At 43.2% G+C, this 16,472-nt stretch overlaps 1 protein-coding gene across 1 annotated transcript; it reads right to left on the bottom strand.

Moving 5' to 3' along the window:
- Positions 1-7,134: 7,134 nt before the first annotated feature.
- On the bottom strand, positions 7,135-15,981 carry NFKBIZ (NFKB inhibitor zeta). The gene is given in 15 exon segments (XM_029578809.1): positions 7,135-8,531; positions 9,385-9,552; positions 9,686-9,796; positions 10,371-10,540; positions 10,749-10,766; positions 10,769-10,811; positions 11,491-11,637; positions 11,995-12,100; positions 12,594-13,273; positions 13,275-13,340; positions 13,452-13,552; positions 13,680-13,715; positions 13,852-13,858; positions 13,861-13,985; positions 15,624-15,981. Coding segments are annotated over 15 exon segments (2,064 nt in total). The 5' UTR covers positions 15,856-15,981; the 3' UTR covers positions 7,135-8,477.
- Between the last annotated feature and the right edge of the window lie 491 nt (positions 15,982-16,472).

The raw sequence follows: 16,472 nt of genomic DNA, 5'->3' as shown, positions 1-16,472 counted from the left end.
AATCTGTGAAATTCTTGTGCTAGAAAGCTTATAATCCCAATGTTCCATAACATTTCAGTTCCGTTTCTTAAGGCCATAGTTAGATTGGATTATTTTTTTCCCTTGAGCTCTCTGAAATTCCCAAGGGTACTATGGGTCACCTGGTTGTTTTTCAGAGTGGTAGGTTGTAAATACCCTCCACTTTCTCACACACCTTATTGCCCCTGTGTACTTTGCACCTGTCTAGGAAAGCAACCTTGATGAGTTTAGTGCAGTTTGATAACAGTTAGAAACTGTGCAAGGAATTTTGTTGTGACTTGGGGTCACTGGGGTTATTCAGTTTCCAGTGAACTGCGCCCATAGCACCACCACCAGCAGAAGACGGCTGCTTGTGAACTACGTCTGCTGAATCTACAGGTACACTGTGCAGCACAAGCAAACAAAACTATAAATCACAAGGAAAAAAAAAAAAAGAAAGGGGGACGTTAGAGCTCCCAGTCCTCTCCACCCATAAATTACTTCATCCCAACCAGCATTCAGGGGTCTCAACCTGTCATTACCCAATTATCTGTATAGCAAATCTGGCCCAGCCCTTTAACTATTTCGACACTGGGTCTTATGTAACTCGAGACTTTCGCAATAAATAAATGAGCAAACAATGAAGAAAGATTGTCACTGTTGCTCTATTAAAAAAAAAAAAAAAAAAAAACCCCAACAAAGACAGCAGTCTGGAAGCCCAAGGAAGCGACATTCACGTTACACTGACGCATCACTTAGTAACCCTCAGGTCTCTGTCCCTAATTTCAGAAGCCTGGCATGGAAGAGCGTGCTCTTTTGAGAGACCCGCTCCAGGAGGCGGACGAGGATAGAGACCTTCGAAGGGGGGGGAGTAGGAAGTGAAGGCATTTCTGGAGCATAATGGACAATTAGATAAAGGAGAGGTCTGATTAATGAATGAAGTGGGTGCTGATAAAATGCAGACTATTTTGGTCTTAGCCCACCAACCATGGCTCACTACTGTAAACTGGACATTAGAGGCATGGCTGAGATGGCAAGCCTTATTCTAGCTGCAAACCCAACTGAATGTTTATAACAGCAATAAAGCTCTTGATAGCAAGGCCTTATCAATTGGATAAGGTCCCAGAACATATAAGCAACTCTCATGTCACCTGATGTGGTATGGATCCTTCTCCATTCTTATCTTACTGATAGTAGCTCAGTACATCACAACTTATTACTTAATAACTTGTGAGATCTGTAAAGCTTTTATGAGGGGCAAGCTGGTTTTAATAACCTCTAGATGAAAATTAATGTTTAGATAAACTCAGAAACTGTAGGAGCAGACTAGAATATTACAGTCCTGATGAGGCAGGCCTCCTGGCTATAAGGTGCCACCAGCCTCTTGAGTTGTTTTGGCTACTATATAGACAAACATGCCTACCTTTCCGGGAACTGTATCTAGCTGGCTCATCGTAATGGTGAAAACGCTGCTGTGACCCTAAAGAATCCGGTTCACGTATGGTAGAACACAGGACTGTTGGTACACAGTGACCCAGACCTGTGCACTCACAACCGTAGGAGTCCACCGTAGCTTTTTTACTGACTCCATGATCAGAATGCATCCTTCTGATTTCCAGAGTTTCTAAAAAGGCATTGTTCATCCTTCTTAAAATGATGGTGAGGGCTATTTTAGGGCACGATAAAGGACAGGACTTCATTCCCTCGCCCCTCCCAATGCATTGAGTTAAAGGAGCAGCAGAACAGATAAACTGATGAGTGGGAGCTGTCCCTGCTATGGACCACTGGTAACACTACTCTCCCCTTCAGCTACAGTGTGCATTAGAGTATGTGGAAATACTTGTTTGGCTGGCATATATCGGTTTACCAAACAGAGGTAACTTTTCTGGTTAGACAGGTTCCATGGAACAAGCTCCTTTCATTTATGTTACATGGAAGCCTTAAGCAAAAGAGTATATGGAAAAAAAAAATTGGCCACTGGTCGCTTCCGTGAAAAGCAAAATCGGGATCAAAAACAGGTTTCTATAGAATATATTCAAGTATGCCTATAAAAAAAATGCTCCTGATTTGTTAACCAAAGAAAAATAGGAAGCCCACGGGGCTCATTCCAAACGCCAGAGACCACATCAAAGCAGAGAAAAGCGAACCAGCCTCTGACCCCTGTAAGATGGGCTCTCTGAATAGTCCCCCTTTTACTTTCTCAGCAGTGTTATGAAAGTAAAGGACATACAGGAGGCTGACTTGGCAAAGGTTTGAAACTTGTGATCAGTAGCGTTGTCAAGGCCTCAGTCCTAATTATTGACCATTTATGCATCTTTCATACACATTTGTAATTAATCTGCCTTTAAAAATCTATGAAAAGTAAGTGTACATCTTACCTTCACCCATCTCCTGCTTAGATCAGAAAGGGCTGGACCTTTTGACTACAAACTCTGAAGGAGTTGTAAGGAAATGTACATATAAATGGGGGAAACAGGGGGATGTGATTATCCACTCCTGTTTAAATTTCCTAAGGAAACTCTGGAAGAGTTTGCAGTCAGAACAAGCCCAGGCCTTTCTGAGTGCACCCCGTTTGCACACACATTTGGCTATGAAGATAACCTAAATGGTCAGTCAGCCTGGACATGAAGCTGGCTCCTGACCACAAAGGTGAAACCCTCCGATTGCGTTTGAGGCTGACAGCGCTCTGAGGAAGCTGAATCTTAAGTTATTGTCTGATATCAACTCAGGAAGAGTAGTGCATGACCAGAGGTTTCCACACAGGAACCTGTGGTTATTGCATGCCTTCCTTTCTTAGCACAATGCTAAGTTTTGCCTTCATTTTGGATAGGCCAAGTGGAGTCATTGTAATAATAAACCATGTTCCAATCCACTTTGACTTCCTTTTAGCAACGTCTAGCTTATTTATTTATTTGTTTGTAGGGTTTTATATACCGTTATTCGGTAGAGCCATCATAACGGTTTACAAATCTGCAATTATCATCCAACATATGCAATTATCTTACAATCAAATGGAGTTAACATAGTAGTTGGGAACAGTAGGGTTTTGTGAACAATCAACATATTTTCTTAGTCGTTGAATAACAGAATATTGCGGAGAACATTTTCAAAGAACTTAACAGATCAAGGGAGTGAGCAGGGAAGGGTAGAAAAGGAGGGTACATCAGGAGAGCATGAAGGAGGAGGATTATGCTTGCGAGTTCTGTTGAGTGCTGGGATGATCAGGTGTCAGATAGTTAGAATAGAGTTTGCGGAATAAAAATGTTTTTAGGTCTTTTTTAAATGTTTTTTGGATGTGCTGGGTCCTCAGTTCTATGGGTAGGATGTTCCAAGTTTTGGGGGAAGCAATGGAAAATGCTCTCTCTCACGTAGTTGAAAGATGAGCGTCTCTTAAGGTGGGGATGTTTAGGAATCCTGTGTTGTTGGAGCGTAGGTTTCTTTGTGGGTTTTGGGGGGGTAATGTTTAAGCCTTTTAGTCCATGAAGATCATCATTTAAGATTTTATGAATGATGGTCATAGATTTGTAGGTAATTCGTGCAGAAATAGGTAGCCAGTGAAGAGAGGATAAAATGGGTGTTATGTGTTCGTTTCTTTTTTTTCTGGTAAGGATTCTGGCAGCTGAGTTCTGCAGTATTTGGAGTGGTTTGAGGGATGATGAAGGGATTCCAATAAGTAATGAGTTGCAGTAATCGAAGGTGGAGAAAATAAGCAGTTGGAGGACAGTTCTGAAGTCAGAAGGGTTGAGAAATGGCTTTATGTGTCTTAGGGTTAGTAGCTTGTGGTATCCTTCTTTTGTTTTATTTACAATGTTTATTTACAAAGCTTATAAATCTGAGCAAAGAGTATGAGAAAGGCAGACGGGCAGACCTGAGAAGAGATTGGAAAGATGAAACAATTTTATTTTGATGGCCTGTTGCTCACCAGTGGTTGCTTTTAGTATGCAGGTATCATCCGGGCTGGTGCATGAATATTAGGTTCCCTAAGCGAACCTTCAATCTTGTATCTTCCCCCCTTACACACCTATCTATCAGCCACAGCTCTGGCATAGCATCCACCTCTCTGCTCACCTTTTGCCAAGTCGAGTCCCCTTCTCTTTGCCCCTAGTCATGGTATCCAGCATCCTCTCTATCCCACTGTTCAGCATTTCTTCTCTTCTTCTATCCCCCTCCCATCCTCCTGTTCCTCCCCTTCACTCCCTGCTCAGTACATCGTTGTCCCCTTTTTCCAGTGCCCAATATCTCTCTCCTACCTGCCCAGAATCCTCTCTCTACCCTCCCTTCATCTTCCCAACACCCCCATCTCCACAACTCCCCCACCCACCCAGCTTCTTCTCTGACTCCACCTCTTATGTCTGTCCAGCATCCATTCCCTTCTCTCTTGTGGTGCTCTGCTTTAAAACTGGGGCGTCAGCATCAAAATATTTCTGGAGTATTTGCCATCCCCTCCCCCCCAAAAAAATATTGGCACCCTAGGTGAATGCCTAGGTTGCCAAATGGAAGAACTAGCGCTGTATATCAAGGGATTGTCATAGGCTGTGAAGCCTTTTATTGGGTTAACAAAAACAATGTTGAGATATATGAGGTTTGGCAACCATCTAAGGTCCTTTCTTTGGATGTGGGACAGGACCTGCGTGGTCTTGGATTTCATAGACTTCATCACTTTGTTGGCCCAATAAAATGTACTTTGATAGATTCCAGCTTTCTCCAAGAAGGGAGGTAGCGAGGTTTAAAACAAAAAACAAAAAAAGATGCTGCTGTGACAAACAGATACATCCTTAACAGAGAGCTTATGCTCTGTTTTTCTTTTTGAACAGGAGGTTAAATTCTTCCATTTTGGATGTGGGTCAAACAGGTTTGTGGCATCAGTAGGGGTCAAAGGGCAGCACATTAACCCACCATATTGTATGGATTCTCAATTTTAGCCAAGAAGGGACCATCCCCAGCTCATGTCTAAGACCTTATTCTTGATCTTAGCCAAAAAGACTTAGAGAATATGTTGCAAGTACTGAATACTGTGAACGTATTATTGTAACTGCTAAGAAATGTTGATTGTCTAGACAAGTAAAGTACTGTAAATAAATAAATACATAAATAAAAATCTGTCATTCTTGAAACAGAGATGCCTTTAATATAAAGAACTCCAACCTGACAGGTTCCACAATTTTGCAACCAGGAAAAGAGACCCTACTTCACTGAACAAAGTGTATTTGATGAGCTTTTGGATGAAAGAAAACAGACTATAAACGCACCCATCTCTGACTACGAGTGGGCTGGATCACAACCACTAACGATGGAAAATAATTTCCATGCGATACCATCAAACGCATGTGATAACATGCAGCCTGTGAAATGCAAAATGTTCTGATCCTCAAGCTCAAAATCTTGCTTTAGTTTAAAATTAGACTGTCTATTGCTTTGATACCTATTTCTGACTGTCAAAGTGTGAGAGTGTTTAGTCTTGTGGTGCCTGGCGTTCTAGCATTTAATGTTAAGATCTCTGTCCACTAAGCCCCAGTTTGTAAAATGTTTACAGTTAGGTTTCTTGGTATTTGACATGTTTAAACCTCCTCTACCCACCCAGAAAATAAACAGTACCCCTGTATTGCAACCTGTTTTGTATTTTGCAAAAATGCACCAGAAAGCAGATGCTTTGTGGTGCTGTCCTTATGTAAGAAGCGGTGAGAAAATAGAGTATCTTAAGCTTAGAGTCCGGTTTCCTGAGAGGACAAGACTTGTTCTCCATCAAACTCACATTGGCATTTGGATGAGGGAGCGTTTTGTCTGCCACCCCTTCAACCTGAAAGAATTACAGGGCTCTTCCCAGAACGATCTTATAAATGAAAAACCGTGGAGATAAGCACAGCAGTGGATACCTTTCTCCAGAATTTGCTGGATGATGCAAATTAAAGTTTAAAGGGCAGATGAAAACAGGGGAAGCCCCAAGACCAAGTCAGCTCACAAAGATGAATATAAAGAGCAGGTACCCGAAATTCACCAAGGGCAACCCTCCAGGACCAGGGGGATTTGTTCCAAGATCATCTCTGGGCCAGGATTAATCTTTCTTGAGGAGCCTTCAAGTACACAGCTATTTCTTTTCAAAGCACTTATCCTAGGCCAAAATGGCAAAGCCCAAGAAAAGAAGTGCTCTGAGAAAGCCAAACCCTAAACAAAAATGTAAAAGCTTGAAGGGATATGGAATCTCTTCCCTTTCATTAAACCCTGACTCGAGTAGGCACATCAGCAATTGCTCACAAGCAGGTACGGAGAATTGTGGAGCCAAGATGAGTGTTGACTTCAGCATCTGTGACCTTCACTGGAATGCCCTACTGATCTCAACCCAGTCCTCAAAGACCACCCAAATTCAGCCTGCTTTTCAGGATATCCACAATGAATACCCAAAGGAAAATCTCTTTCATGTATATTCATTGTGGATATCCCGAAAAGCAGGCTGGATGGGAGATCCTCAAGACCAGATTGCGAATGGCTGCTCCAAGGCACACCCTGGTGATATGTTTATTGCCCTTATCACATGTTCTGGGCAGAGCAAAGGGACCCAGTTTCTGAATGGAGACTTTTTATCCATTTCTGCCCGTGATTTCAGTGTCCAGTGCACGGTGGTGTTTGTATCATATTTCTTCCATTAAAAATCAGCATCGCAGCCATCTAAACAAGACAAGCATCAGAAAACCGGGCTACACCTAAAGGCTGTATCCAGGAGGAGTCAAAAGACTGTGCACCAATAAACCTGGTGGCAGTCTGAACAACTCCAGGTTAAGAGAAATTGACAGTCAGTTCTGATTCTGAGCTAGTGCCCATATAAGATTAGTGGTCGTACTTTTCTTAGGGACAATCAGAACTATGAGCCCAGTGGGTCTGAAGGACAGGACTCAGCCATCCTATGACCTGAAGCTACAGAAATTTAAGACAGCAGAGCTTCCCGAGGGCCAAGCAGGGCTTCCTGTAAAAGGGCAGAGGGATGAAAGAAGGCAATTTGTTTAACATTCAATTGTGAATCAGCCCATCTCTAATTTTTAATCCTGTGCTCTTCCACTGCTCACTCAACCCATCCACACTGAAGGTTTAATGAAGCCCACACACAGGGACCTCTAACACACAAATAACTCTTCCAGCAGAGAATTATTGTACTTAATGAGTTTATTTCAAATTAGGCACAATACAATCAGTGTCCTTCTAATATGCATCAGAAAGCATTAATGATCTCACAATTCCCAGCTGAAGCAAGCGATCCACAAGACCTACTTTCATAAATCAGATGGAGCTGCTCTTACAATTATGGATTTCTCTACCGCCAAGTTGGCTGCATAAAACGCAGAATCCAAAATAAACTCATGCATGCTTCCTATCTGACAAGTGAAGCAAACTAAATATCACTAGAAACAGTACACAGATGTACATACTTAGATATGACAAAAAAAAATTACAAAATTAAAATACATTTCAAAAGTATTAATATAGTAAGAACAAGTCTGCACAATATTTATCACTGGTAAATTTCTGTACAATATCAATAACATTTATACATTTAAACTATATAATAATGATATGCATGCTGTTCTTGAGATAAAAGCATTTGAATAAATTATATTTAGTTTTTTTGATGATGAGGTTACTATATGCAAAGGATGCTTATAGCCAAAAGTGTGTGGTCCTTGTGACATCAAAGCACAAGGATCCAGTAACCTGTGGCCACTTGCACAAGCTACAATTACAAATCTATCCACCTTCATAGGTGCAAACATTAACATTACATTACTTATTCTTAAATATATCTCAAACAGCTAGTTAAAAAAAAACAAAAACAAAAGGACAAGGTAACTATTTACCTTAACTGTACTTTAAGCTTCATTCATTTGCACGAAATAGTGCAAGTAAATCAGGTCTGCTATCAGACCTTAAATCTGTTTTTGCTGGCAACAGGATTGCTTATGGTCCTTGACAGTTAACTGCTGAAAACATGTATTCCTCTGTCTGCACATAGTTGGTCTCTAGGGTGTGATTCAAGCTAGAAAGGTGTATAGCAATGATACCAAGAAAAAGAATTTCTAAAAAGCCACAATGTGATGTTCAAATTTAGTATTAATGCAAATATTGGATACTTTCTGTAGTTTAAGCATTTCTACGATAACGCATAACAGTAACAATCTAGGAGGTTACTACAAATCAAGAATGCCCAAGTCATTCGTCCCTGCTGGTTTATATGGTGAGGTTATGAAAAGTCTTTAAAAAAAAAAAAGAGTTTTGAGGAATACAGATTAAACCCAAGTGTCTGACAAAGATACTGCATTTGGAAACCTTCTCTTCTTTGGCAGGCACCTCGTGTGCATAACTCACTATACAATAGCGAACTAAATAACATTGTTTCATAGAAACAACAGACATTTGACCTCTGGCCAAATATACACATATATTAGGACTGCTTAACTAGCAGTGAGTGTTGACAAACGGAGCTCCCGGGTAGGCTAGTAAACGGAGCCTCTCTGCTGAACTGCTTTCCCCTTCAGGATCCGTTTTATCTAGAGTTTAAAAACACAAGCGGAAGGGGGAGAGAACAAAGAAATTAATGTATGCGAAAAACCCAGCCAGGTCTGCTCTGCGCGTCCTGCTTCCTGGGCTACTAATTCACAGCCAGTATTCAAAGAGCTTCCAGGTTCAAGGAGTCAGACGTCGTATTATTGCGTCTGATGGTTTTATCTCTATAGGTTTGTTGCACTCTGCCCTGAGCAATTTGGAAAAGCAGACTCTGTTTAAATAATGAGAAGAGGGTGGTTCAGAGTGCAGAACTAGCTTTCCACCCTGCGCTTGCTTGGGCACTGCACGGGGACGCCGCAAGCCCCTCTCCATATAACCCAATGGGTCAGAGGGCATCCACTTTCTTAAGTGGAGAGTTTGTGATAGCAGAATTCAATTGAAGACCTCTGCTCTTAAGCTCGCTGCTTTGATTTGGCATGCAGCCTGACCACCGTCTTCATGTCATGCTATCACTTGCAAATAATATAAGAAAAATCTGGCCTACAGCACTAAATATATATATATATATATATATATATATATATATACATATATATACACACACATACACACTTTTGACTCTCTCCTACACTGAAGATTCTTTTTTCAATTGTCCCTCTTTGTATGGAAATGTGGAACCAATTGCGTTACACATAATTAAGACCTTGTGTGTGCTGAAATGGTTTGCCAGCAAATAAGCCACTTGGGCCATGTGGCCCATCGGTGGTTAGCAACCAAGGATGTTTCTGTATTTTCACAACTGAAAATCTTAGGCCAGTAAGAATGGAAACACCATGGGATAGGCATCAGTTTGCGAGATAGCCAGGGCACACCCCCACACGAGAACCCAGTCGTTACCTGTTCTCCAACCACTCCGTCAGGAACCAGATGCACCGGCTGCTCGTTCTCCAGATTCCTGGCACTGGGGTCGGCTCCCTTCCTCATCAGGAGACGCACGGCATCCAGCTGCGTGATCCGATACTGCAGGCTGGCAGCCACATGTAGCGCACTGTTCCCATTGTAAGCCTAGCAAACAATACATAAATAAATAAATAAATAAAGGCATGAGGCAGTGCTGTCAGTACCAGCGGATTGCAAAATCAGTATAAAGCCTCGTCAGAATTATTTTCTTCCTCATGGCTAAAAATTAAGCAATTACCTTTGCATTAATGAAAGACAGGCAGTTGGGCAACTCCAAAAACAGGCGGAGCAGCTCCAAGTTTGCCTCCTCAGCAGCCAAATGCAGAGCCGAACGCCCACTTTTCCGGTCCTATCAAATTAAAAAAAATAATGCAGTGTTAGACGGGTCACATTGACCAGCAGATCCACATACAAGAGAAAACCTACTGGGTGTTCATGATGCAGGGCCCTCCCAGTATATAAGATATCAAATGGACTTGAAACTAAACCCGATTAAGATCTTTAGGAATTCATGGATCTGTAATTGGAAAATGAGGAGTGACCCAGTGGCTAATCTATGTACTTGGAAGCTAGGGGATTCCATGTTCAAATTTTAATATAACCTTGCGCAAGTTGATCTCTTAGCCTTGCTGGGCTCATTGTTTTCTCCTAATCTTTTTCCTTCATAGCTGTCTCCCCAGAGATGACTGAATTGCCGGCGCCGGAAAGCCTAACGGGGAACCTAGGTCTATGGAAAGCAATCTTTTGGTTTTACAAGCTGCGGTGGCACCACTCAGTCCTAGTGAAACGTGGTGAAATTCAAGTGCTGCACTTCATAAATCAGCAGCCCTTAACACCCAAGTCTTACATGCATTCTGTCAAGGTCACAGTCTACCAGACCTTCCAGGAGCATTGCCGCAGGTGCTCTATGGGCAGGAACTTACTCTCGCCTCGACAGAAGCGCCCATCTGGATCAGGGCCTTGACCGTCTCCACCAGGCTCTTGTTCTTCATAAGAAGCTCCTGACCTTCAGGGGTATGAAGCTGCTGATTCTTCTGCAGCTCATGGACTACTGCATTGTGGGTCATCACAGCACAATGCAATGCTGTCAGACCTTAATGTAAAAAAAAAAAAAAACCCCCAAAAACCCTGGGTTAGCATGAATTATATACTTGAGGGCATCCAAATTATGAATTCTCTATCACTGGAGACAGTACATGCCCTTCACCAGTGGAAAAAATAGCTCCTAAATTTCACAGTTCACAGTAGAAAAATTCTCCCCTATGGAAGGTGGTCATGTTCATGCTCCACAAGACCCTCACCATCATAGTTAGTTGCCCTAGGTCACAGTACTGATTACTGGTAGTAACTCCATTTTGGATTGCCTGCAAAAGTAGAAATCATTCATGTATCATTCCAATCTGGAACACAAATCTTTAACTATAGTCTTTATGGCACATGGTACAATCAACTTGAAAAATTATAAATATGCATATATAACATAGCTTAAAGCTACAGCAAGTACCTAGCCACAAGTTATATGAGAGGGAGAGAGTCCTGATCTTACAGGCATTTTATATAGGCTTTGGAATATGAAAAACCAGGCATGGGTCAACCCACAGCAGAATGCAAGTAGGCCACCCAGAGCTGTGGTCCGACCAACCTTTTTGCCCCACAGCATCAGCAACTAGGCAGCTGGGGGGGCGGGGGGAAGGGGCAGGAGCAGAGATTGGTTTGTTGGTCCCCCTCTCCAACCAAAAAGGTATTCTGCTGCCCATGGGCCCAACCTGTTCCTGAAGTCATTTGCTGAACAATGAATTTCAAAACAATCCAATTGGCTATGGAAGTATGATGTCTTAATGACAATTTACAGATGTAGCAATGACTTAATGTACAGAAGAGTATTATAACATCAAAAACCCGCTAGCAGAAAATCAATAAAATCTGTAAAAAAAACAAAAAAAAAGCCGGCTAGATTTGTGTTTTAAACATAAGAATGAGTCAGAAGATGTATGAGCCCAGCACAAAGTTAAACAAGTTTTGTTGGCTGTTTTGGGTCCTCACCTGAAGGACTTGTGCATAGCCCTTTTCAGCACAAACATGCATCGGGGTTCTACCCCAGCAGTCTGTGGTGTTCACCTGTGCGCCGAGGCTCACCAGATCTTGGACAATCAGATGCTGATTAGCCGCCACGGCTACTTGCAGGGCACTCTACAAAGGAAAATAAAGGATACTGTGATTACTGGCATTATTCCTTTGCTGCCAGGCAACGCCATGGCTAAAACTCGACAACTATTACACATCTTTTTTTCTTAAACAAAAGTTGCACCAAACAGTTGCAACAACAAACTCTTCAAGGGCCATAACCTGAATAATTCACGTTTATGCACCCACACAAAAGCGATACTAGATTTAATAAGTACTATTGACTCAGTGTTGGTCTGTTTGTTTAATGAGGTGTGAAAGTGTTTAGCAACGCAAGGACTTTGTAACTCTATCAAACTCAGCCTCTTGCAAGCTCCTTTTCCTGATGCCCTTTAGACACAAGTTAGGTATTTAGCAGCTCACCTGGCTATTGTGTTCTTTAATGTCCAACATATGCAGGTGGGCCAACTTTCTTCCAAGGACATAGGAAAGAGCCCGTCTTCCCTGAGCCACAGCAATATGGAGGAATCTGAGAGGAAAATACAGATTACCATATTTAGACCTTGAAGCATGATTTGAGACATTAAGAAAACATCCATCCATCACCTAAAACCTTCAACTCTGTAGATTTACAGACTTGTACACAGCATACACCTTGGAGTCCGAAGAATGGACATTTGTTTTTAAAACCCTAATCAGATAAGGGTCCACACATTTAGTTATCTCTGGGCTGCACAGTACAATATTGTAAATAGTGTAATTTGGACCAAGAGCCCCCAATTGAACTGGTTAAAAACAAGTCTTAACTAATAATGTTACAGGTCTTCCACTTTGTTTCACAAACCCTGTTTTCATAATATTAACCCCTTTTGCAAGTGAGATATCCAAATTATGTTTTACTTTTAACAGGAAACTCTTTTGGATCCAAATGGCAAGATGTCCACAGTTAATGAACCCCCACTCATTTTTATACTACTACTTGATGTAGCTTTCCTTTAGTTTTTAATCATTGAGGCACTTACGTATCACCATCTGAGTCTTTATACAGAAGTTGGTCCTGAGTGAGGTGGACTAATTTGTTCTCCTCTTGCTCTATTTGCCACTGGAAGAAGGACTTGGTCGGCTGTACTGCAGTCACCTTGCTCCCTTTCATACTCTGGTGCTGTAGCGAGAGGCCCATGGAATTCAGCACAGCCTGGTGTCCTCCTGAGCTGAAGGACTGCGGCGAAGCACCGACTTCTGGCTGCTGCCCAGCATTGGGCAGAGCTGAAATAGGCATGGTGGCAGCGGAAGAGCGCAGAGACTCATTCAGAAGGGGCACAAAGCTTTGACGGGAGCAATGCTGCTGCTCTTGGCACAGAAACAAGCTTTCTGGGAAACCGGAACTGGTACCAGGGAATGCGTTGTACTCCAGCCCTGCACTCTGGGTTAAGTGTGGTTGCAGCTCGTGCGTCTGTACAGATGTAAACTGGTACATCTGGGGCTGCTCCATCACTTGTGGCGGGCTGCTAGCCGGGAAGGGCTGGCACGGCAGAGCGTGAGGGTAGCTCTGCCCCAACAGCATGTCTGGATAGTGCTCTTCAGAGGAATTCTGACTGGCAACGGTGTTCATCCAGCTGACTTGAACTGTATTCAGGGAAACTGGGCTGGATTCATTCTTAATATTGATGATATTCTGCAGCAGATCACAGTCACTGCTTGGATCGCTTCTGCCTCGTTTTGTGGGCCTCTTCCATGTTTTCAGTGGAAGCTGGCGTGCTTGGTGGGGTCTGGAAACAAAAGGTTTCAGTCGACATTTTCAGTAATAGGAAACCTCAGTCAAGAACAACAAAACGTAAGTGATCCTTACAAAATGGAGGAAATAATAAAACTATTAATACCAGAAGAGGAGGTGTTTGGAAGGAAGCCGGTCTTTTACAAGCTGGTTCATCACAAGAATATTCATGAGCTCGCTTGCTACCACTCAGAATGTTCTTCAACTCTGTTAAAAACATTTAGAATCTATTGTAAGTTTGTCCTGCAGTTAAAGAACACTTGGAGTTGTTTTAAAAATGTTGAAAGCATTTAATAAAATACTCCTAAGAAAGGCAAACCAAAAGAAAGCATACCTGGATACTGGTCAATTGTCCCCAGGATTTCCTGACCTGTTAAAGCAAAAAGAAACCAATAAATTGCATGTATCAGCAGCAGGTTCTCTGAAAGAGCATCGAGATTCTTTTTTTTTTTTTTTTTTTTAACAAGAGTGCCCCTGCAACACATCTGCCCTCAAAGCCGCCCTACCTTCCATTCCTTGTCACCGTAGTCTGACATGGGCTTGGCATTCCGTAAGCGCGTCAGCAGCTCTTTCACTGAATTTCGGACACGCACCCCTTGAAAAGTCGCTCTCTTTCTTCTCTCTCCCATAAGGTTATCACCTGGGGGGAAAAAAAAAAAAAGTTCAAAAACCAAGCCACAATAATTTGCTTATCAGGTATCAAGGAAATAGAAAGTTAGTTTCATAGCTAGATCCTCAAGAATAACTGAATAGAAATTATTTATCCTTATTACTAATGAGAATCTGACCATAGTTTGGTTAAAGTGTATTGACTTACACATAAATGAAATGTGCCTTACCACATTTCTTCATTTGACCTCTTTGAAATGTAAACTTTTTTTTCCCCCAGTGTGAGGGTGGATGTGTTAATGTACAGCAGCCCTCAGAATGGCTACACTTGAAAAATATTAAAAACTTTGCTGAAATCATTTGGCAAATGCATTTGTTTTCCCAAAGCTCTTTTCTGCTTTTCTTTCCTACTGAAGGACCTACCACGGAAGCTCTGAGCCATGACTAAGAAGCAAGACCTTTTAACAGGAAAAGTATGAAATTCCCTTTTTACAATGCACCAGTCTGTCATAGCTTTTGAGTCAGCTTACAGAATGGCAAAAAAGCAGAAGTTAAGAAAAAGAAAACAAAACAGGAACTTGTTTATCAAGGCATTTGGCATATGTTATGCCTAAAATGTAACAGAGTAAGAATAGCAGGGATAAAATGGCCATTCTGAAACCTAGGAGTGCGATCCGCAAGGACATTTTAACACGTCTAGATTTGATTCAGAAAACCAGACATAAGAGCATAGGCCAACTACCCACAAACATTGCAGATAGTACATTCTCCTGACACAGATAAGTTAGCTACCTAGAAATAGATCTAAATTTCAGACATGCCCTATAATTTGTACGGCTGAAGACTGGAAGTCAGACCGTCATAATCTGCACACAAAAAAGCATAACTGTCAATAACTGAATAATTGTACATTTTATCCATATGTATTACACAGAGTGCAATTATATGATACATGAAGATACATGGATAAATAATTGTATTATACACACAAAATCATACAAATATTCAGAGGGGAGACACCAGTTAAATACCGTAGTGACCCCATTTAAATGTAGGCTTAACCCATTGTGTACTGGTGCTATCACCACTTCAAGCAAAGGGTAATAATCCTTTCATTTCATTGTAGGCCTCGCATACCCCAATGGGACTCAAGGAGATTTACAATTTCATAAAACTACAACACACAATCAAATACAATCACTTTAAGAAATTCCTAGAAGGGACTGCTCCTCCTTCCCACTTTCAGTGGAGGGTGGGCAGGATTGTGTAAAAATTAACATTTAACATATCAATAAATATATCCTCCTCCCCCCCCCCCCACTACAAAAAATGCAAGCTCCTCTTTCGCTTTAAAGCTGCGATCCCCGCACTCTTGAAATACGATCCAAGCCCCCACCAAATAAGATCTAGACAGAGAACTGGAGTGGCAGCGTCCTCCTCTCAGACTTTCATGTTAGTCTTAGCGTTAACGCGCGCGCGTAGAAACCGCTCCGCGCCGCAGCCAAAGCCACCAACCAACTCCAGACAGGCAGCCGGAACGCGTCCCTACTTTCTCCGATCCCCCTTCCGCGGCAGTTGGCTATACCGCGGTGTCATCAGACCCCCCCCTCCCCTCCCGAAGGGATTTCTTTATGTATGGCCATCTCTCCCTGCTCTCTCTCAGCCTCACCTTTGTCCAGGGACAGCTCGTTATAGCGGCCGCTGGCCGCGCCGTGGCCCTCCGCAACCTCCGCGTCGGAGCAGGGCGAGGAGCGGGCCGGGGAGCAGCTGGCCTCTGAGTAGGAGGAAGGGGGCGAGGCGCCGCTGTAGAAGCAGCCCAGGTTGAAGGGGCTGCCCTCCATCAGCCCGACGTCCCGGTCCAAGAGGTCGCAGCTCTCCTCCATCATCCCGTCTATGATCATGGCCGGGGGCGCTACTGCTGCTGCGGCACAATGGAAAATCCCTGAGAGCCTCGGCCGCTCTCTTCCGCTATACTGCCCGCGCCCCGCGCGCTCTCCCTTTTTATAAGCGCCTCCTCCAATCAAGCCGAGCGGGTGTCCTCTTACCCGGCAGTGGGCCGGACTGACGGGAAGCAGACGGAGGAGGTACCACCCCCCCCGCCCCCGGCTCCTGGCCCTGCCCTTGGCAGCTTTTGATTTCGCTTGGGGGTTCCGGGCAGGGTCTGGCTAGCTCCGGAGGAAAATAATAATAATAAAGAGCCTCACGACAGGTACTGAGGGAGTGAAGCACAATGGGGCGGGGAACGCAAGGCGGGCGGGAGTCAGCGGGAGGAGGGTGGGGGCGGGTCCGGTGGTCTGGTTAAAAGGGAAGCTTATACAGCCGAGCTCCCCTGTGCGATCCAGACATCACCGGGTTACCTGCAGTTTGCCGGCGCTGGCTCTGCCTTGTGTGCTGCTGATTCTGTGAATCTCCTGCGGGGATTCCCTGATTGCCTTTCGTTGCTGGCTCAATCTTTTCATCGAGCCCCTAACACTGCTAGCTTTGCCTTGTGAGCTGCTGATTTCTGTGAATCTCCTGC

This window comes from Rhinatrema bivittatum, chromosome 15, assembly GCF_901001135.1.
Source record: "Rhinatrema bivittatum chromosome 15, aRhiBiv1.1, whole genome shotgun sequence".
In the NCBI taxonomy this organism is placed as follows: Eukaryota; Metazoa; Chordata; class Amphibia; order Gymnophiona; family Rhinatrematidae; genus Rhinatrema; species Rhinatrema bivittatum.
The sequence above is the reverse complement of the archived record's forward strand: the minus strand, read 5'-3'. Positions and strand labels throughout refer to the sequence as shown.